The sequence below is a fragment of the Benincasa hispida genome, chromosome 9, assembly GCF_027475165.1.
Source record: "Benincasa hispida cultivar pf3 chromosome 9, pf3_genome.v1.1, whole genome shotgun sequence".
NCBI lineage: Eukaryota > Viridiplantae > Streptophyta > Magnoliopsida > Cucurbitales > Cucurbitaceae > Benincasa > Benincasa hispida.
In genome coordinates, this window is record NC_143486.1 from 26727637 (window position 1) to 26750024 (window position 22388).

The 22388-nt window shown below is 36.3% G+C and overlaps 1 protein-coding gene across 21 annotated transcripts; it reads right to left on the reverse strand.

The window, feature by feature from the left end:
• Window positions 1–1809: 1809 nt before the first annotated feature.
• LOC120085899 (pentatricopeptide repeat-containing protein At2g03880, mitochondrial-like) lies at window positions 1810–17721 on the reverse strand. 21 transcript variants are annotated; one of them, XM_090317158.1, is made up of 10 exons: window positions 16672–16927; window positions 16369–16508; window positions 15495–15701; window positions 12591–15407; window positions 12034–12145; window positions 10573–11923; window positions 10092–10262; window positions 3419–3493; window positions 2287–2616; window positions 1810–2207 (listed from the first exon to the last, which is right to left on the reverse strand). In XM_090317158.1, the coding sequence occupies exons 3-4, from the start codon at window positions 15668–15670 to the stop codon at window positions 12701–12703; spliced, it is 2883 nt and encodes a 960-aa protein (XP_090173284.1). In that variant the 5' UTR covers window positions 15671–15701; window positions 16369–16508; window positions 16672–16927; the 3' UTR covers window positions 1810–2207; window positions 2287–2616; window positions 3419–3493; window positions 10092–10262; window positions 10573–11923; window positions 12034–12145; window positions 12591–12700. The 21 variants fall into 21 exon arrangements, 17 of the variants coding, with proteins under 17 accessions (XP_090173284.1, XP_090173283.1, XP_090173282.1 ...); XM_090317157.1 differs by having other exon boundaries at window positions 10573–10924; window positions 11958–12145; XM_090317156.1 differs by lacking the exon at window positions 16672–16927 and adding an exon at window positions 17533–17721 and having other exon boundaries at window positions 10573–12145.
• Window positions 17722–22388: the final 4667 nt, after the last annotated feature.

The following is a 22388-nucleotide window of genomic DNA, read 5'->3' on the forward strand; positions in this document are numbered from 1 at the left end:
TATATGATCCGATTGATTGCGTAAAGCCCGCGGTAGCAACGGAACCGGGGAAAGTATACAGAAAAGACAGTTCTTTTCTATTCTATTAGTATTAGATTAGTATTAGGTTCGGGGACGGGGAATACCCCTTACCTCGCCCCGACCTCATTACCAATCCTAGTTAAGGTGGTTAGTGTAGAAGGGATGGAGCCTCTTTGCAGAAAGGTATTTCGATGAAAGAGTTTGATTGATGAGGTGTCTACCAGGAAAGTTAAAATGGACAAAATGAGAATTGTAAAAAATTGTAGAAGAAAGGGAAGAGAAAAATTCTCCACTTGTTGTCTCTTTTAATATAGTATAGATATAGATATATGAGGATGTAACTTAAACCTCCACAATCTTGTCAACTTGGGTATGCTTTGTTATCAAAATTTTTTATTTGATATTTTTAGTATTCTAGGTTTTTCTTTGTTAAAAACTTCATCCACGGAATAAATGTATTTTAAACTTGTAAAAATAGGGATACCACACTTCATATTTTATGCAACGAAGTTTGAAGGTTTAAATAATTCAAATATAATATGTGAGTTGTTGATCATTCAAATATAATGTGATTGAAAGTTTAAATCATTCAAATCTATCTTTCTATTGTTTGAAAATAATCCTCATCAACTTTTCCTAGGTTTTGAATAAAACGGTATTTAGTAGTATGATCATAGGTTCATACAAAAGATATTTACGTAAACAGTTTGCAAGTTTTTGTTTTCCTAACCTAAAATTTCAAGATGAAAGGATATTTAGTAGTATGATCATAGGTTCATACACAAGATATTTACGTAAACAGTTTGCAAGTTTTTGTTTTCCTAACCTAAAATTTCAAGATGAAAGGATATTTAGTTATATGATCATAGGTTTGTTAAACATGCTAAAGTGTTGTTATTAATGTCAAATTACTATAAATAATGACTATAAAATACTACGAACTAATAATTCAAAATAATGGTCATCAAAGTTGTTGAAGGTGGTCGCCGCCAGAGTTGGTCGTCAACGATGGCGGTCGGAATTGACAGCCAGAGTTAGCTATCAAAGTATGATCAAAGTGACAACTGAAGAATTGGTGGTAATAAGGGTTGAGTGCATTGTTACCAAGTTGGTGGACATAGGTACAAAATATCAATGATATACAAAATTGAACCTCCAAACACTGAGTTGATTTCATATCTCAACGGATAGCAACTCATATCCTCGTCGAAACACCTCCTTTAAGATATTGAGAAAATATTATTAAAATGCTAAATGACGATGAATAACGAAGACAATATATATATATATATATATATATATATATATATAAAAAGGTATTGTAATTAAAATGTGGGGTGGGAAAATCAAATCTCAAACTTCGAGGTCGATAGTATGAACACTATGTCAATTGAGCTACACTCTTGTTGGCACGAAGACAGTATTTTTAACACTTTTGAGAAGACTTAATAATTCTTTTCCCCTTTTTTCTTGGATAATGCTTTTCTTGGAAAAGAGATTTCAAAATCATTGACAACTATAAACCATATTTCAAGGTAAAGTTTCTAAAATACAAAAAATAATAAACACAAATTGTTGATTCCTGAAAGTACGGGAGCAACTTACAACTTTGCCACTTAACTATCAAAAAGATAATAAAACTAGTTTACGTCCATCCTTAATTTGATACGTTATTATTTCTCTTTCTTTTTTATAGTCATTAGACAAATTCATGAAACTTGTCTACATCAAGGAATTCAATCACATGCGACCACCTCTCTTCTTAGCCAACTTGAGCTCAAGACACCCTCAATCAAAATGTTAGAGGATCAAATTTCCCACCAACATGTTAGAACTTTTAAAAGATATTAGAAAACACTCTTTCCTAATACATGAACAAGAACACAATCCAGACAAAATCCCTGTCTAATGTGTTTTCACAACAATTGCCAATGCTCTCTCAAATCCCACCTATCTACCATGCGACAGGGTGATGGAAATCATTTATGGGAGGACAAAAATTGGTAAATCATCAAGGATCCAGAAAAGATACAAAAGAACAACTCAACCTTTAACAAATCTATCAATTCCCCCTAGAGTATTGTCATTGCTTTGTACTCGAACTCACTTGAAAGATGAGCGGGCAAGTCTCCTGCTATTTCCACATTTAGGTCTAATTGGAGTAGAAAAGTTTGTCCAAATCCAACCTGTATAGAATAAGACCAAGAAATTTGAAAGCCTGAATCCAAGAATATATCCAATGTTATATAGCAGTCTAATAGCTACCTGTTTTGAGTCTTTACATACTAATCCAAGCTGATTGCAAATGGGGTGCTTCACAAGTATTCACACATATTCCAGACAGGCATCATTGATATGTATACCCAATACCCTTCCTAAGTATGAGATATATGGTATGTAATATGAGATTCATTTTCTGAACAAGCTATATTGTTTTCTATCAGTTGCTTCCCGTCCCCCCATGGTGGGCTCTCACGTATCGGTCTGAAAACATCACCCCATCCTACGAATCAATCTATTATGTCATACATGGAACATATACGCCACGCCACACCACAATCTGGGACATCTTTGAACCATCCAAAATACTTTCCCCTGCAAAAATTACAAACTACATCCTAATCAATGTCTAGTTGCCCGTGGTCGTGTTCACATCTTGTCAACTACAATCAGATATGTATGATAGCTGATAGATTAAAAAATATTATGATAAAGAATTAAAATGTTTTTCTGAATGAAAACAAGATAAACTTTACCATATTGATAAATACGGTACACGTTCCTCTTGGTATATCTCATAAAAACTTCAGTGTGAGTTGTCACTTACTAATCTCTAGGAGAGATTGTGAAGAATACATAACTTGAAAAGAGAAGAAAGTTGAGCAAGTTTACAAGGAAAGTAAATGAGTAATAAAAAGTAGGCATTCCTAACACGATTTTTTGTCTCCATCATGGAAAGAAAGGAACTCGAGAATATTCTTTGATACATATGGTTCTTTCGTTAATTTTTGTGATCGTATCCATTTACAGCCTCAAATTGGAATGCTCGACACAAATCCTCCTGTGATATTCATTATTTTATTATCAACTTAGACCCGAGGCCCTTTGACTAATTCATCATCCTTCAACATAGTGACGCCTTGTCATGGTTTATTGTGGCTATATAATAGAAGACAGTCATAGAACAATACAATTATTTAAAAGGAATAATGACAAGAAGCAACTATATAGCTACTAAAGTTTCAAGATAGCCCTAGAACACAAGAATTTTCCATAGGAATAAAAACAAATAACAACTATGGTTAGCTGCAGACGTTTTTTTTTTTTTTTTTGGGAAAAAAAAAAGAACATAGTTAACTATAACTATCACAGATAGCCATAAAATACAAGACGTTACCTAAGGTATATTGATTGCCAGGTTTAGACTTTTGGGTTGGGCATTAGTCTCCGTGGTCTGAGAAGCTTCCTTATGCTAGCAACCGAAAACAAGTAGAGAAAGGTAAATAATCAATTGTTTGATCACAGTAATAATATAAAAAGTTAACAACATTATAACAGAACCCAAATATATTGAAATATAAAGATAACCAAACCACACGATAAACCCAAGTGTCCAAGGCCCCCCCCCCCCCCCCCCCCCCGGAGAAGCCCTAAATCACTCACCAAAATTTTGTTTACCTTTCTCATTTGCCTTATCACTATTTATAACCAAATTCTATAATAAACTCCCCTGACTAATTACTATACTTGAATAGCATTCGTAAGACCCCCAGCTATGGTTATATTAGGATTATTAGTATGATTACAAGTAAAGGCATATTAGTGAATACTAAGTCTGTTAGGCCTTTTAGTTAAAAATAAAAGTAGGGTTGGAAGTAAGGGGTGAAGATTTTGGTAGTAATTTCCATAGTTGGGTAATTTGGGAGAGTAATAGCGCTCTCAAACGGCTATGTTATATTGTAATTTATTTGGATATTGCAATATACGTTTCTCTTTTTTAGTGTTCTTTGTGTTCTTAGTTGTTCTTGAGTTTTCTTATTAGATAGTAACTTAATACATCCCTATCACATTCATAACATTTATATAATAATGAAAGGTAAGCAAATTATATGCAAGAATCACAGCTCCAGATTCTGGCTTCATATCAATTAATGAACGATATGAAGTTCTATCCAAGTTATGAAAATGCTGATTTTAGCTATGTTGAAATATATTGAATTAGCCTAAGGGCGTTTTTGTAGTTTACTCTATATTTGCTAAATTAGAGTTTTCCCTCATCCTATTTGTCTGAGGTTGGAGTCTCTTGTATGCATGGCATTAAATAATAAAACCTTTTCTATCGTGGTTTTTCTTCCCTGACTTAGGGTTTTCCACGTAAACTCCTCGTGTCGTTTCTTTCTTTTCTATTTCAATATGGTATCAGAGCAAGGTGATGAAACCCTAATCCCGATAGAAGAAACTCAATCATCAAACTTGATAGGTGAAGGTACACTGGCAAACATGACTAATGTGGCTGTGATTCAAGCAGCCATTGATCGATATCTCCGAACCATCTTAAACCCAGCGCAACCCGACCCATCTGGAGCCCCGCTGCCAGACTTCAATAACCCAGTCGGCACGCACCTTGGACAGCTTCAATCGCCGAGCATCACCAACCCAGTTGAGGTGCATCTTGGACCTCAAACTCGGCTTGGATCGCGATCGACACAGGGCTCTAGTGGATTTGCTCCAACCGGCGCGCCAAACAGCTCCCAGACGTAGCGTACCAACCCATTCCAGCCGAACATCGTCGATGGGGGTCCTTCGACTTCGCACACGATCGGGTTCGCTCTAGCTGCCGGGTTGGGTCAGATCAGCGCGTTTTCTTCAACCTCGCAGCCGATCACTGAGCCCTCTGTCCGTTACCCACTGTCGCAGCCATCTGGGAGCAACGCCGATCACGGGCTGCCGTATTTTGCCGCCGGTGGGATTCCGACAGCAACCTCCTCATAGTACCATGGTGGACAGCCTCTTCCTCATGTGTACCCAATACAACCTCAGTTTCGAATGGGCGATTCCGTTGAAGAAAATTCCATGACCTATGGATAGAAACACCCCAATTCTGAATCTCATGGGGAACTCCAACAACAATTGGTCAGTCTCCAACAACAGATGGCCGCTTTTGGAGCCAGATTGAATGGCCATGATTCTTCCCAGATTTATTCAGAAAATCTGGTATCAATATTTCCTACTCTTCCTACTACTAATCTTTTATCTGGGACTATAGGAAACTCTGCAGGAATGATCACGGGAGAGAAGCTGAATGGACAAAATTACTTCTCTTGGTCCCAAACAATTAAAATGGTTCTTGAGGGACGCCATAAGTTTGGCTACTTGACTGGAGAGATACCACGACCGAATCCTGGGGATCCTCAAGAGCGTGTCTGGAAGGCAGAGGATTCATTGCTCCGCTCGATGTTGATCAGTAGCATGGAGCCACAAATTGGGGAACCTTTACTCTATTCAGCCACTGCCCGAGATATTTGGGATGCAGTCCGACGGTTATATTCGAGGCGTCAGAACGCATCCCGCCTGTATACTCTACATAAACAAGTTCATGAATGCAAACAAGGGAGCATGGATGTAACATCATACTTCAACAAGATGTCTTTGTTATGGCAAGAAATGGATCTATGTCGAGAGATCATCTGGAACTGTCCGCAAGATGGAATTCAGTACTCGAAGATAGAAGAGGTTGAGCGTGTGTATGATTTTCTTACAGGGTTGCACCCCAAATTTGATACAGTTCGGAGTTGAATACTAGGACAGAAACCAATATCGTCTCTCATGGAGATCTGTTCAGAGATTAAATTGGAAGAAGATAGATCAAGCGCAATGAATGGGCCGGGTGTTACCACTGGAAAGTCAGCTGCCTTTGGGGTGAAATCCGCTGGATCTGATGGTGACAAGCAGAATAGTAAAACACCCCCAGTATGTGAGCATTGCAAAAAACAGTGCACACGAAGGATTAGTGCTGAAAATTGCATGGTCGACCTCCAAATGGTAAATGTCGCCCTCCAAATGACAAGTCGAAATCTGGTCGTGCTCTAGTGAGTGAATCGGTTGAGAGGGCCACACAACCTCAGACACAGCCTCCAATGACCAACCCAGGTGATTCAAGTACCATAGGGATCGGAACAGTTGCTCAATCAAGTAACCCTCAATCTTTTAGTTTCCTTGTTGAAGGGAATGAGTTATGGATTCTAGATTCATGAGCGACCGATCACTTGACTGGCTCATCCGATCAATTTCTCTCGTACTATCCAAGCGTTGGAAATGAGAGGATTCGAATTGTGGATGGGTCCTTTGCTCCTATTGCTGGAAAGGGCAGACTGTCACCATTTCAGGGGTTAACTCTACAAAATGTCCTACATGTGCCCAAAATTTCTTACAACCTGTTATCAATAAGTAAAATAACAAAAGATTTGAATTGTAGAGTTGTCTTCTCACCAGATGCTGCTTTGTTTCCGGACTTGAGCTCGGGGAAGACGATTGGCATTGCCCGATTTGACAGAGGCCTCTATTTCCTTTCTGAAGATGCTTCCTCCAGGAAATTGTTTAGGACTAGCCTTTTATCTTCTTTTACTATGTCTGAAAAAGATTATTTATTGTGGTATTTTCGTCTTGAACATCCAAGTTTTCAATATATGCGATATTTGTTTTCCCACTTATTCCATAATGTGAATGTTTCTTTGTTATCTTGTGATGTATGTATACGTGCTAAACAACCTCGTGTGTCTTTTGTTTCTCAGCCCTATAAACCTACCCAGCCTTTCCACCTGATCCACAGTAATGTTTGGGGTCCCTCAAACATCTCTACCCTGTCTGGTAAACGGTGGTTTGTAACTTTCATCGATGACCATACCCGACTTACATGGGTATATCTCCTTGCTGATAAGTCCAAGGTTCTACCTACCTTCAAACAATTCTATACCACTATCAACACAGTTCAACACAAAGATTGCCATTCTTCGGAGTGACAATGGTCATGAGTTTGTCAATCACACCCTCCAGGAATTTCTAGCGTCAAAAGGAATCATCCATCAGAACTCGTGTGCATATACTCCACAACAAAATGGGGTAGCTAAACGGAAAAATCGCCATCTCATTGAAGTTGCTCATTCCTTGATGATTCCAGCATCTCTCCCTTCGTACCTGTGGGGAGATGCGGTTCTTACCGCAGCCTATCTCATTAATAGGATGCCTTCATGAGTTCTAAAGTTTCAAACACCTCTTGAGTGCTTCAAAGAGTCTTGTCAGTCTACCCATGTTATTCCTGAGGTTCCTCTTCATGTGTTTGGGTGTAAAGCTTTTGTTCATACTCATGGTCCACACCGAACTAATTTTGCCCCACGAGCTCAAAAGTGTGTGTTTGTCGGGTATCCCCTTCATCAGCGAGGCTATAAATGCTTTCACCCATCTTCTAGAAAATACTTTGTCACGTTCCTTGAAGATAAACCATTCTTTTCCGTTAGTCATCTTCAGGGGGAGACCATGAGTGAAAAGACTAACAGATCCATATACTTTGTACCAATTAGCTTTAATCTTGAGCCTAGTCCTAATATTCCTGAACTTGAGCCTAGTCCTAATATTCTCTTGAACCCAGTCTACCTAGGCTCGAACCTAATTCTGCTCCTGCAATTCCAGTATTTGTCCTTCCTACTAGACAAGTGCCCTGGATAACATACTATAGGAAGAATCTTAGAAAGGAAACTCAGGAAATCCTTGGTGTTCCATCGAAAACTGTCCAAGCATCGGAACCAGCTCAGGTTCAAGATCCTGTTGTTTCAGAGGAGATTCTTGAAGAGAAGTCTGGGAACATAGAAAATGATGAGACGAGCTTAGAGAAGGTTGAAATTTCAGGAGGTAATGAGGTGCTGGAAGATCCTTAAGAAGATATAGAATTGTCTCAGAAGTCTGATACTGAAGAGAGACCGACGAAAACTGACAATTATGATACCACTCTAGATATGCCAATTGCTCTGAGGAAGGGAACCAGGTCATGTACAAAGTACCCTCTGCATAGTTTTCTGACCTATAGTAACTTATCTCCTGGTTTTAAGGCTTTCACTATCCAACTGGATGCTCTAGCAATACCTACCAGTATACATGCGGCCATGGAAGTTCCCGAGTGGAAAGCGGCAGTAATGGAAGAAATGAGAGCTCTCGAGACAAATAAGACTTGGAAGTTAGTAGTTCTCCCTAGAGGTCACAAAACAGTTGGTTGCAAATGGGTGTTCACAGTGAAGTATAAATCTGACGGAACGCTCGAAAGATATAAGGCCAGGTTTGTTGCTAAAGGGTTCACTCAGACATATGGGATTGATTATTCATAAACTTTTTCCCCAGTGGCTAAGTTAAACATGATCCGTGTTCTTCTGTTTGTCGCCGTAAATAAAGATTGGCCCCTACATCAACTAGATGTAAAAAATGCCTTCCTGAATGGTGAGTTAGAAGAGGAAGTTTACATGAGTCCGCCTCCAGGTTTCGAAGCTAAGTTTGGGAATCATGTTTGCAAACTCAGGAAGTCCTTATATAGGTTGAAGCAGTCCCCTAGGGCATGGTTTGATAGGTTCACTGTGTTTGTTAAGTCTCAAGGGTTTGTTCAGGGGCATTCTGATCATACTTTGTTTACCAAAAAATCACCTTTAGGGAAGATTGTTGTGTTGGTGGTGTATGTTGATGACATCATTTTATCAGGAGATGACACGACAGAAATTGCTAAGCTGAAACAGAGGATGGCAGGCGAATTTGAAATCAAGGATCTTGGTAGTTTGAGGTATTTTCTCGGGATGGAAGTGGCAAGATCAAAAGCAGGAATATCTGTATCTCAACAGAAATACACTCTGGACTTGTTGAAGGAAATAGGAATGACTGGATGCAAACCTATTGACACTCCTATTGAGGTCAATGGCAAACTGAAAAGCATTTCGGAAGGAGTTCCTATGAATAAGGAGAGGTATCAACGCTTGGTAGGAAAACTGATTTACTTATCTCATACTAGGCCCGACATCTCCTATGCTGTGAGTGTGGTAAGTCAGTTCATGCAGAATCCATATGAGGAGCACATGGAAGCTGTGACTCGAATTTTGAGATACCTGAAGTCCACCCCTGGGAAGGGCTTAGTGTTAAGAAAATATGACACACGGAGCATCGAGGCGTATACTGACTCAGATTGGGCCGGATCTGTGACTAATAGAAAGTCAACCTCAGGGTACTGTACCTTTGTATGGGGACATTTGGTGACTTGGCAGAGTAAAAAACAGGGTGCAGTGGCCAGAAGTAGTGCTGAGACAGAGTATAGAGCTATGAGTCTGGGAGTGTGTGAAGAAATCTGGTTGTAGAAAGTTGTCTGATCTTCACCAGAGTAGTCTGGATCCCATGAAGCTGTATTGTGATAATAAGGTTGCCATCAATATTGTTAATAATCTAGTGCAACATGATAGAACCAAACATGTAGAAATTGACAGGCACTTTATTAAAGAGAAGTTAAACCGCAGAGTTATCTGTATTCCCTATGTGCCTTCAGTCCAACAGGTTGCAGATGTTCTTACGAAAGGGTTATCGAGATAGACGTTTGAAGCTTGTATTAGCAAGTTGGGTCTTGCCGATATCTACGCCCCAACTTGAGGGGGAGTGTTGAAATATGTTGAATTAGCCTTAAGGGCGTTTTTGTAGTTTACTCTATATTTGCTAAATTAGGGTTTCCCCTCATCCTATTTATATCTGAGGTTGGGGTCTCTTGTATGCATGACATTAAATAATAAAACCTTTTCTATCGTGGTTTTTCTTCCCTGAATTAGGGTTTTTCACGTAAACTCCTTATGTCGTTTCTTTCTTTTCTATTTCAATAAGCTACACCAAAAATGAGGTTCTAAGTAATCGTCAAAACAACAATGAATGAAGAAAACAATAAATAACCAGATAGCATTGTAGGCTAAATCAAATCTATTAACTTTTTACAGACATAAGCAGCAAAAACAAATGTACTCGTTTAAAATAAAGTACTGAGGCATGATCAAAGAATATACCAGCTAAAAGAAGATTTTAGCCACAATTGAAAGGGCCTGTCTCGTTCAATTAGAGGGAATGGCCATGGCATGTGTAGGTTCGTAGTGAGAAGCCTTTAAGTTTCGTGATAAACCGTGCTCCAATTTGCTTAGCCATGTTATCAACAACCTCATCAATTTATATACCTACCTCTGCAAAGTGCAAATAAAAAAATCCAAAAGCTAAACATTTTTTTCTTTAATGAAAAGCTACATTTCCAATGAGAACAAATGAAAGAAATACAAGGGAAATTAAAACAAAAAACCCACCCCATGAGGAGCCCAATTACCTAAAATGGAGTTCCATTCAAACAAAATAAGACATAAAAGGGTAATTAAAAAAAGCTTTACACACAGATACCCAAAGAGAGGTATGATATCTAAAAAGAGAGCACACCGTCACATGGAAACTACTAATTAACGTTGTGAGCAAAAGCCTAAACTGCAGAGGTTGAGTCGGTACCTGACGGCAATTATGCCACAGTGAACGTTCATCAACCTGCACCCTCCTGGTACTGAAAGCTCAAGTCCATCAGATATTGTAGAAAAGGCCATTTCTCATCCCAATTAGACATGCTTCATTGTACTTTTTCTGCATATCAATTATGTCAAGTTGCCATACAAAAAGTTAATGATATTTTGCAATCTTCTCTCCAGTAGCCCTATCAAGTAGGTTATTTTGTTGGCTGCGCAATTTCACATTAAGCAAATATCTCTGTAAATTCCATCCTTGTTATGACGGTGCAGATCTTCAAGCACCAAATGAAGAACCGAGGACAAAGTAACCTCTAACTATTGCTCAGTAGCAGATTTGTCTGTCACAAAAGTGAAAGAGTTGAGAGCAAACATTTTCACCAAAAGCACAAAGAGAGGAGAGAATGAAACTCTAGAAAGCAGTTGTTTCAATAAAAAAGAAGAAGAGAATGAAACTCTAGAAAACTCTAAATGCTTCTATGATTAAACAGAGAAAATATCAACTTTATTTAGCTTACAATTGAAAGCATGAAACTCTATTGTTCTGTGCCACTCCAACTTAAATGTCCAGAGAGAGGTTAGTACCCCCCCCCCCCCAAAAAAAAAAAAAAAAAAAAGTTACAGAGTTTGGTGATTTTCAATGTCATCCAATGGATATAAAAATAGATGGTTTCTAACTGTTCTTTTGGAAAATCATGCAGTTAAAAGTTCAAGGGGAACTAATTCATTGCATAAAACAAATTAAACTAATCTGACCCAGTTACCATGCATGTCAATTTGATTGATCATTATTATTCACATTTAATTATACTTATTTTATTAGTATCATTAACAATATCAAGTACAAAACTACACCTTTGAATTTAAGACTTGTTACAGTCCAGATATCATTAACTTAATGAGTAGAGTAGAATAAAATAACGAGTGGGGAAATGCTTACTTGATCCTGTACATATTAAAATGTTTACTTGATCAGAAAATTTAAGAAAAGCATAAATTTACATTGTTGCACTTCAATTTAGCTTGAACTATTTGAAAATTAAACTTCAGAAATATCAATTCATCGTTTAAATAGTTGCATATGTTGAGGGTGGATTTTGTAATCAAGGGTAAAATGGACAACAAACAGCAAAAGAAGAGGATTCAAACGAAACCAAGAGAAAAGTAGGCTTGGTCGGCCTTGGTACCGAGGCCGATGCCATCAACAACGGCCCCAAGCCAGTTCGGCCCAACATAGGCTCGGCCAGGAAGGGATGAAACCCTAAAGCACTGGATAAGGATGCGGGATGGTTGGCCTCGGCCCAAAAGGATTTCCCAAACAGATAGCCCAATTAAAAGCCCTAAATGGATAAGGAATAGGGAGAAGGTCAAAACCTATAAAAAAAACCGAGCAGAGCACAAACGAAGTAAGTTCGCCAACTAAGATGAAATATTCTCTTCTCCTTCCAACCTTTTGACATAAGCATCGGGGTGGTTGTGACTTAGACCACACTAGTGTCAAGTTTTCTATTTGCTTGCAGGCAAGCTATCTTCCCCCAAAATACAAATTTATGGTTGTTGCCCTGTAAAGATCAGGTACATTCGCTTGGTCAAAAATTGGCATCAACAACATATAATTTCTACTCAATCAAATCATTTCACCCTTGAATCCATGGGGCAACAAATCATTTCATGCATAATGATATTGAATTGTCTTGAGCCGATAAAAGAATGATTCGCTAGCTTGACCCCTAGAAATCCCAATGCTTCTACTATCCATGTCGAAAAAAATCGAAAGTAGTACCTAAAGGATATCATAGTCAAGTTTGAACCCTAAACGTGTTTCCCTATAGTGACCTGGCATCCAATGTGGAATTTTAGTTTCAGCTATCATTAACTTACCGTACATCAAGTGACAATTATAAGCAATTATTTATTTATTGATCCATTAGACTGTGGATGAGGAATCAAATGCAATGGGAGAGCGAAAAATGTGTTCATATAAAAACATACTTGGATAGACATTACCCTTAAAAGAACCAAGTTTCTCCGGTCCAGATATTGTGATGGCTTGAACAAGTTTCCTCGGTATCAAAACAAGAAACCGACTCAACAATAAAGTTCATAGGGAAGCCACATCACCAAAAATCATTACATGAGCAAGCGCCACTCTTAAAATGGTGGAATCTATGAACATCACGAACAACTATTTCTCGATTGGTGATACTTGATATATGTTTCATGACATCATGGCAATCTCCACAAATACGTAAGTTTTTTAAAATACGAATTTTCTTAGTTGTGTTCGTACTTATGAGTGCAAAAGCAAGAGCCAATCTTTCACTGTGAAATCGAAGGTTTTCATTTTTTTCTGTTTCTCCAACATTATGAAGCACATATTCAGTTTTGGGCACATATCCTATGGAGGTCAGTTCTCTATCAAGCTCCTCTAGCTTTAGATGTATTTCCTGAATTCGTGGATGTGAACAATCATGAGACACAAATGTGTGAGCTTGACCATTAGTCTCGACCCAACTACACCCTGGCTCCTTTTTAACTCCTTTACTAGACATCAAAGTCCGAACTCTTTTGACATCATCCCACCTTCCTTTGGCTGCAAAAATATTTGAGAGTAATATATAATTTGTCTCCTTCTCTGGTTGAAGCTCAAAGAGTTTGTTCGCAGCTTTCTCACCCAATGTCAAATTACCGTGCATTTTGCTAGCTCCAAGGACAGTTTCCCAAATAAGTGCATGTTGTGATAGTTGCATTTTTTGAATGAAATCTTCAAGCTCATCAAATTTTCCCACCCGGCCTAGAATATCAACCATACAAGCACAATGATCTACGGTAGGAGAAATACGAAAATCTCTACACATAGAGTTGAATTGTTTTTTCCCCTCTTCAACTAATCCTTGGTGACTGCATGCGGAAAGAATGCCTATGAAGGTGACCTCATCGGGCAATATGCCTTCATCCAACATCATCTTAAAGGCCCTGAGAGCTTTGTTGCCTTGCCCATTCTGTGCATATCCACATATAATGGTGTTCCATGCAATTGTATCTCGCCTAACCAAAGCTTCAAATAACGTTTCAGCTTCTTCAATACAACCACATTTTGAGTACATGTCAACAAGGGCACTGCCAACAAACATATCACTTATGTGTCCACTCTTAAAAACCATAGAATGAAGTTGTTGTCCACCTTCTAGAGAAGCCAAAGAAGAGCAACCACTCAAACAGCCACCGAGCGTGAACTCGTTTGGCTTTATACCTTCTTGTTGCATTTGTTTGAAATAATTAAGAGCCTTTTCTCCCTGGTTTATTTGTGCATAATTAGTAATGATAACCGTCCATGTAAAAAGATCCCTAGCACTTAACCTGTTGAAAGCTACATCAGCATCTTCCAAGTGCATACATTTGGCATACATGTCAATCAGAGCTGTTTGAACAAAATCATTATCATCCAAATTATTTTTAATTACATGCACATGCGCTTGCCTCCCCAAGTGCACATCAAAAAGACAAGAACATGATCTTAAAATACTAATAAAAGTATACATGTTTGGAATAAAACCTTCCTCTAACATGTGACAAAAGTTAATAAGTAGTTGATCATACATTCCAGAATCATGAAAACCAGATAAATATGTATTCCATGAAACCAAATCTCGGTCAACCATTGATTCAAACAACCTGGCACCTTCATGCACACATCCATTTTTCATGTACATTGTGACCAATGCATTGCTGACTGAAACATCGGTTTCAAATCCATATTTCCAAACACAAGCGTGGATGCTTTGGCCATATTGGAAGTCTCCCATATTTGTAGCAGCACTTATAAGGCTGCAAATAGTATACTGATTTGGTCTGCTGCCACTCGATCTCATTAAGTGAAATAACTTAACTGATTCCTCACTTTGTCCTTGCTGATCAAGGCATGTAATCATGGCACTCCAAACCACTATATCAGGCTTTTTAATCATCTTAAATACTTCTAATGCATCAATTGCAATCCCACATTTTGAGTACATATCTACCAAACCACAACCTAAGAATTCATCGCCTTCATACCCACATTTGATAATCAAGGAATGGATTGCCTGCCCTTGTCTTAAACTTTTGGAGTTTGCACAACCCTTGAGAACGGTAGTTAAAGTGAACTTGCTGACCTTCACATCTAATTCCATCATACAACAAAATAATTTCAAGACTCCTATCCCATCACCCCGTTGAGCGTAACCATTTAGTAGCACATTCCATGTCACATCATTTTGCTCAGGCATACCAATAAACATTTTAGATGCAACTTCAATCTCTCCACATTTAGCATAAAGGTCAACAAGTGCAGATCCAACAAACAAATCTAGTAATAAACCAAGTTTAAAAGCTTGGGCATGCATCTGCTTTCCAAGATCTAAGGCCATGCACAAAGAACATGCTTTTAATCCAGTAGCAAGAGTGAACTCATTGGGCATGATTCCTTCATTTTGCATCTCCTGATATAAATAAATACTATCATTAGCAAATCCTTCTGCTATGAGACCTTGAATTAATGCCGTCCAAGAAACAACATCACGATCAGGCATTTTAGCAAGCACTAATCGAGCATATGCAGAGTACCTGCACTTTGCATATACATTCACCAACGAAACCCACAAATGGGAATCTGGATTAATAACATCCTTCACAATAAGCCCATGAATGGCTTTTGCAACACCCAAAGACCGTTTTGATGCACATTCATGCAATATCCTTGAATAATATTTCAACTTCTCCTTGCTACTCCAGCATACTCGATTTTCCATTCCATCTTCAGTGTTTTGGTGTTCAAATTTACATCTATATGAGAAATTATGAACTGTATTCTTAAATTCATGACCAAATTGACCTTTTGACATTGAAATTCCAATAGAGTCGGAAGAATACCTGGGATCTAGTAGTATTTTGAAACTACTCCGTTGAATGGAAGTGAACAAAGATCTAGTAGTATTTTGAAACTTGTTGGGGAATTGAGGCGAACTGTGTAACCAACTTGATATCAACAGATTTTGAAACCCAAGAGGTGAACCATGAATTCTCATAGCAATGAAGTTCCGTTCCATCAATTCAAAAAAAAAAAAAAAAGAATTCCTCCTACAACAAAACCAAAATCAGAAAACATCCATTTAAAGAGGAACAATATCAATACTTTTAAGCTCAAGTATAGAAAAAACAATGACTTGTGTTCAACTAATAGTGTTTTAGGGTTCTATCAAAAAGAACACCTTCTACTAGTACCAATGTAATTGTACAAAATCCATGTTAGAAACTATGCATGATTGTGTGTATCAAATACGGTGGATGACAGAGCAGATCAAAGCTATTCGAAGTGGGTAGAAAGAAAAACCATCATCCTTCAAAGACCCAAATCAGAGATACTCTCGAGGGAACAGTAAATGCTTCTCAATATCAGATTGCTTAGACCCAAAAATTCAAAATTGAAATGTAATGATGTTTCTAATTTCTAAAATTTTTTTTGATAGATACCTCATACATAACAAGGAACATACTATATCAATGCTAAAATAGACAGCAAGCAAAACAAACATTTTTGCCACATCAATAACCTGTCCTGAATCCCCAATCATTCATTTAAATTGTAAAATGAAAAAACAAAAAAGGGTAAAGAACACTTTATTGTAAGGTGAGAGGCAGTTCATTAATGGAAACAGAACACATTCACATAGTTGCGATACTTTTCATGGTAATAGGAAGTTTTCGATTATTTTAAACAGTCTCCAGGGAAGAGGTAGAAGAATACCTCCTTTGTTATGACTCCAAAAATCCAATAATGGGGAGTGACATCAAAAGCAGGATTGTCCAAAACAGAGAAACAAGGTGCGGCTACTTCCTCCCCAATACCTCCACGGGAGTTCAAAAACTCTTTGGGAGACTTTACCTCTGAAATGAAGAAAAGGGAAAGTTGTAAATGGTGAAATAAGTGAGAAATTTTGGAAATTTTAACCAAATAAATGAAAGGGGGAGACAGACTGAAACTAGAAATTGGGAGAACCAATGAAGCAGAAATGGACGAAATGAAAAAAGCTCAAAACTTTAAGCTTACAAGAGCGAGGAGGAGTTTAGCAGAAAAGGATGAGTGATGAAATAAGATGATGAATGCTTGAGAAGTGGTATTATCTATTATGCATATGAAGCAAAGCTTTAATGGAGGAAGAGAGGGAAATGAATACGGACTACAGATGGAGGACTGAAATGAAGCTCTGAATATACTATTTTGCAAAATAGTAGTGATGACAATATTACAATATATATGGGCACTCTTCAATATTTGTGTTTTACATAAAAAGTCTTCTCGACTTATTATCCTTTTTTTTCCAAATATATATATATATATACACATATATACGAAAATTGGATATTTATTATTTCTTTTCTAGCAAAAACTACGGAAGGTAGGATTGAATTTCTGACTCTAAGAATGGAGCACATGGCATATATATTTGATTAAGATTTTTTTTTTCTTTTGTTGAGTTCTTCTATCTTCTGATGAAGATATAATTTATAATTTAGATTGTTTCTTGTTATGATCTTTTATTACTATTATCATCTAGAATTTGAAAAACAAAAAATTAGTTAAGTTTTTTTTTCTTTAAAATTAAGTTAATAAATGATGGAATTCACTTTGCTTTTCCGCTAAACTAGCCTGTAAAATGATTTCAAAATTTTAAATTGAAGTTAAAAGTTGATGACAAAAATATATATATATTTTAAAAAATATTCAAGATTGAATATTAGTTTCTAAAAAGTAAATTTTGATGTTCTTTAATTAGCTTAATTAAGGTTAGTCCAAAAGCTAACACAATATTTTTTAAACTAAAAGACAAAAACAGAAAACCGAACTATTTCTCCAAACAGAGCCAAACCGGCCGGTTCGGTTTCGGTTAAAACCAAATTAAATTCTCACCGGGACGTAGGAGCGAGAGAGATCAACGGATAAGGCAACGGAAGTGGTGGTCGGCGGCCGGCGATATCTCTTTTGCCGCCGGATTGTAATATAGGAACGAAGGCTATCCGCCGAAATAAAACTGACAAAGATTGGGAAGAGAGGGCGGCGGTCAAGGGCGGCTTGGAGAGAAACTTTCGTTGCCCAACTAATTAAGTGGGCTTGTTTAACCCATTAACAGGCGAATTTGGGCTCAATGGCCCAAATATAATTAATAACTGGGCTTTCTTAAACTAGCTACTCCTGGCCCACTATATTCAAAATTAGTTTCACGTTAAAAAAAACTCGACGATCCGAAAAACCCGATCAACCCAATCCAATCCAGAACTAGGTTGGGTTATAAATTCATTTGAGTTAGGTTAAATTCAAATAAATGAAATTTTATGGATTTAGTTGATTCATAGATTCACAAAAAATATACTGAACTTATTATTAACATGAAAAAGCATGTTTTTTTTTAAAAAAAAAAATCAATACAATTATATATACAAATATTTATATAATTTTCCAAAATTTCATGTTTTTTAGGTTATTTATTATCCACCATAAAATATTTTTCTAAAACTATGAGAATAAAATTTTCATAATATAACTAAAATTGATTAGCGAAAATAGTTTAACAAATTATTTTACATATTAAAATGTTAATTTATTTTTAAAAAATATTTAAATAATTATTCAAATAACCTGAACCAATCCAATTAAAATATTTTTATGGTTGGGTTGAGTTCATTATTAATAAGGGTTATTTGGATAAAAAAAATTTACAATTCAACTATTGGATTGAGTCTAAAAGGTACTCTAACCCAGCCTAATCCACGAGCACACCTATATTTATCTCACCTATAATATTTTCGAGGGGAAATGATTATTTTTAAATTGACGGTTCTAAATGAGGTAAAAGGATTTTTTTTTCTCTAGATAAATGACCATTTATTAAATTTAGAGAGATTCTAAAATGTTGTGAATTTGAAGAGCACAATGGGAACACAGATGATAATAAAATATAATATAATATTGAAATAAATAAAACACAATATATAAATAAATGAAATAAAATAACAAAATAAGAAATGGGAAAATTCTCAAATTTATCCATTTTCTCCAATTTGTATGGAATTTGCTCAATGTGTGTGTTTTTAAGATCCACCAAATGTCTAAAGCGGCAAGTAGGATGTGGACTTACATGAGACCAAGCATGAATAGTTACAAGGCACATGGACAACACGAATGGTGACACTAAGCAATTGACATCTATTTATTATTATAATATTCACAATACTTCCCCTTAGATGCTCATATATTTATGAAATTTGTCTCGTTAAAACCTTACTAGAAAAGACCCAATGAGAAAAAAACCTTAGTGAAGGAAAAAAAAGTACATACTTTATATAACATATACTCATAAAAGAATACAATATATTTACTCCCCCCTTGAAAACATCATTTGAGTTCTCTAAGTCGTCGCATTCCAATGTTATGCACCAATTTTTCAAAAGTCGCAGTTGGTAATGTCTAGGGATGTCCATTTACCCTGCGGGGTCGGGGCCCACGGGAAATCCCCGATTAGACGACGAATGGGGAGGGAGCGGGGATAATTTTTTTCCCTGTTAGCTAAACGGGGACGGGGACGGGGATTATATTCTCCATCCCCGTCCCCGTCCCCGTCTCGATGAATATATTATATAATAATAATAATATTATTATCATCATCATCATCATCATCATCATCATCATCATCATCATCATCATCTATATACTTTTTACAAAAATTGTGGTATAAAAAGTTAATTATTTTCTAATTTTCATTTCAATCTTTTCATACTTTAATACATTTATAAATTGTTTTAACATTTAAGATTTTCTACCTTAAGCCATAAATGTTGTAGTATTTAAATGAAAGCTTGACTATGATATTGTAATATTCAAATTTTAACTTTTAGAAATTATAGGATTAAATTATATTTTTACACATATAAGTATTATTTTTATAATGAATTTATATACTATTTTCTTTGAATGAAAAATTTATTGGAAATAACTTATTTAATATATATAATTTTATTTGCTTGAGAATAAACAAAAATTCTAAAAATAAATATATTAAAAAAACAATTGGGGAAATTTTTCCTGTAGGGAGTCCTCACTCTTATCCCTGTGGGAAATTTCGCGGAGACGGGGAATGAAATAGGGGAGCGGGGATGGGAATGGGGAAGCCTTCTCCGTCCCCGCCTCGTCCCATGGACATCTCTAGTAATGCCTTTGTAAATAAGTCTGTAAGATTATCCTTCGAACAAATTTGTTGTACAATGATGTCGCTATTTTCTTCGATAACATAAATGTAGAAAAGCTTAATGAAATATGTTTTGTTCTATCTCCATTATTATATCATCCTTTGATTTGGGCTATGCAAGTTGTTTTATTTTCATATAATATTATTGGAAAATTTTTATTAGAAAACAAGCCACATGTTTCACGAATGTGCTAAGTCATTTACCTTAGCCATTCACATTCTCGACTAGCCTCATAAATGATGGAACATGAGACAAACGTAGCGAAAAAAGGACCTAATTACACTCTAATTGCTTTTAATTTAAAGGAAAATAGTATTCAAAAAGTAGGAAAAACAGTAATTAAAAATTACCTTTGAAGCTCCCAAAAACCGATTTTCCTCGCTGCATCTCAACCCGAATTCTTCCAGACCACCACTAGAGTTGACCTACTATCTTCTGGACTCAGAACCGAATTGTGGGACCCGGTGGATGAAGAAACCGAGAGAGAGAAAGAGATGGAAAAAGAAAATGGAATTTGGGTAGGTTTGGGTTTTTTTCCAGCCCAGTTTTGAAAACAAAATTTGCAAAATGTCAAAAAACCTTTTTCATCCAAATTGAAAGCCCAATTTATAGAAAAAACCATGCAACAATTGCATGAAATAAATTCATAAAAACCCAACACCTATAATCCACTATCTTAGTACTTAATGTCTCCACTATAAGCCAACACCTAGCCCACTATTTTGTTAGTAGAATTATCCAACAAAAGTTTGGATTTTCCTATTAACTTTAGTCAAAGGGTAAAATAGTCATTTGGTCAAAGTCAAACTTTGACCAAAAAGTCAACATTTTGACTTTTATGATTTTTTTTTCCGTGTTGGCTAATTTTGACCTTCCGAGCATGAATCTGCATTCATTTTCTTGAAATTCAAATCACATATGAATATAAGGTCGGTCAAAGTTTGACTTTTCAAAGTCAAAAGTCAAATCTTTGACTTTTTACATCTTTGACCATTTCCATTATTTTCGAGCTTCCGAATATGAATGTATTCATATTCTTGATATTTAAATCACATTTAAATATTAAAACTATATCTCTAAATTGAAAATCCGACCACTATATCACATATACTTGTTGGTTTCTCTCTCTTCACCTAATTCGAATAATTCGAATTATTCTATCATATTGTTTTAAGTTTATTCCATATGAGCTAGTAGGGGAACCTAATGGACCTATAGATCGTGGACTCCAATGATCCGAGATTAGCTAGCTAAACTCTTTAGACGGAGCTAATAAACATTCATTAACTAACGGGTCATTCCATTATAGTCCCGTAGTTGCATTCCCCCCACTATAGATATATTTGTGTCAATTTGATATAACCATAATTAGTAAGCTAATCCTTCATAGGTTGTTCGTAATCTCGGCTGGGTCATAAAATCCGTTTTACCCCTAATACTACATCTTGTTCCTTAAGTTCCACTGATCCTCTAATGAATAATTGGTTTAAGGTCCAACCTATAAACTGAACCCCTCTTGGGCCAAAGAGAGGGTGGGCCCCTTGTTCAAGATCTGGATTCATTACTAAAGGGAACAACCTATCTATTATCCTATAACGGGTAGGAGTGAATTCCATCTTGCACCCTATGTTCCCAACTATCCACCTGATTTTACCCCTGAAATGGGAGGCTTATTAGGCCAGCGATGATGAGCTGCCTCACCTATGCAGATCTAAGGATAATTTCGAGTGAACAGGAGTTCATAGTTAGCTCAGGATTAAGATTAAGTTACCTAGGTCATCAATTAACGAAATAGTCAGTTTTATACATCAAACGACATTTAAAACATAAAAAGTGACTATTTCATGGTTCAGTCTTATGCAAACTCATTGCATAGGATAACCCCACTCACATATCTCTATATGAACAATTCATGATCACATTGTTTGTACTAACTACAAAATGTGCCGCATCCATAGTGTCCCTAGAATAAAGGTCCAACCTTATTCATGTACTATAGACCATTTTGGCTATATATTTGAACTTGATCCACATTTATGTCACTACATAAAGTTCAAACTACATTAAATAGCCTCAGGACCTTAGTTTATTAGATTCAAGATTACAATTTCAATAACAACTTTATCAAAAAACAAAACAAAATATGTTTATTAATTTACAAACTACGAGTTTTAGGACATAAAATTCAACAATGAATTGCAAGAATTTCAACATGATTTGAGGAAGTGGTTGTTATGATTTGTTTCACCGATCGCCATGATATAGTAGTTCCTCCACATGTGAACAAATAACCTATTTAAGATCCAGCTTTGTGTGGATCAGATAAATATCCAAAATCTGCATAACTAACTAGATCAAAATTTGATTTATTTGAATAAAACAAACTCATATCGATTGTTCCTCATAAATAATGGAGTATATGCTTAATTCCATTCCAATGTCTTTTTGTTGAAAAAGAACTATAACTTACTAATAAATTTATTGAAAATACAATATCTTGTATTGTATTATTAGCAAGATATA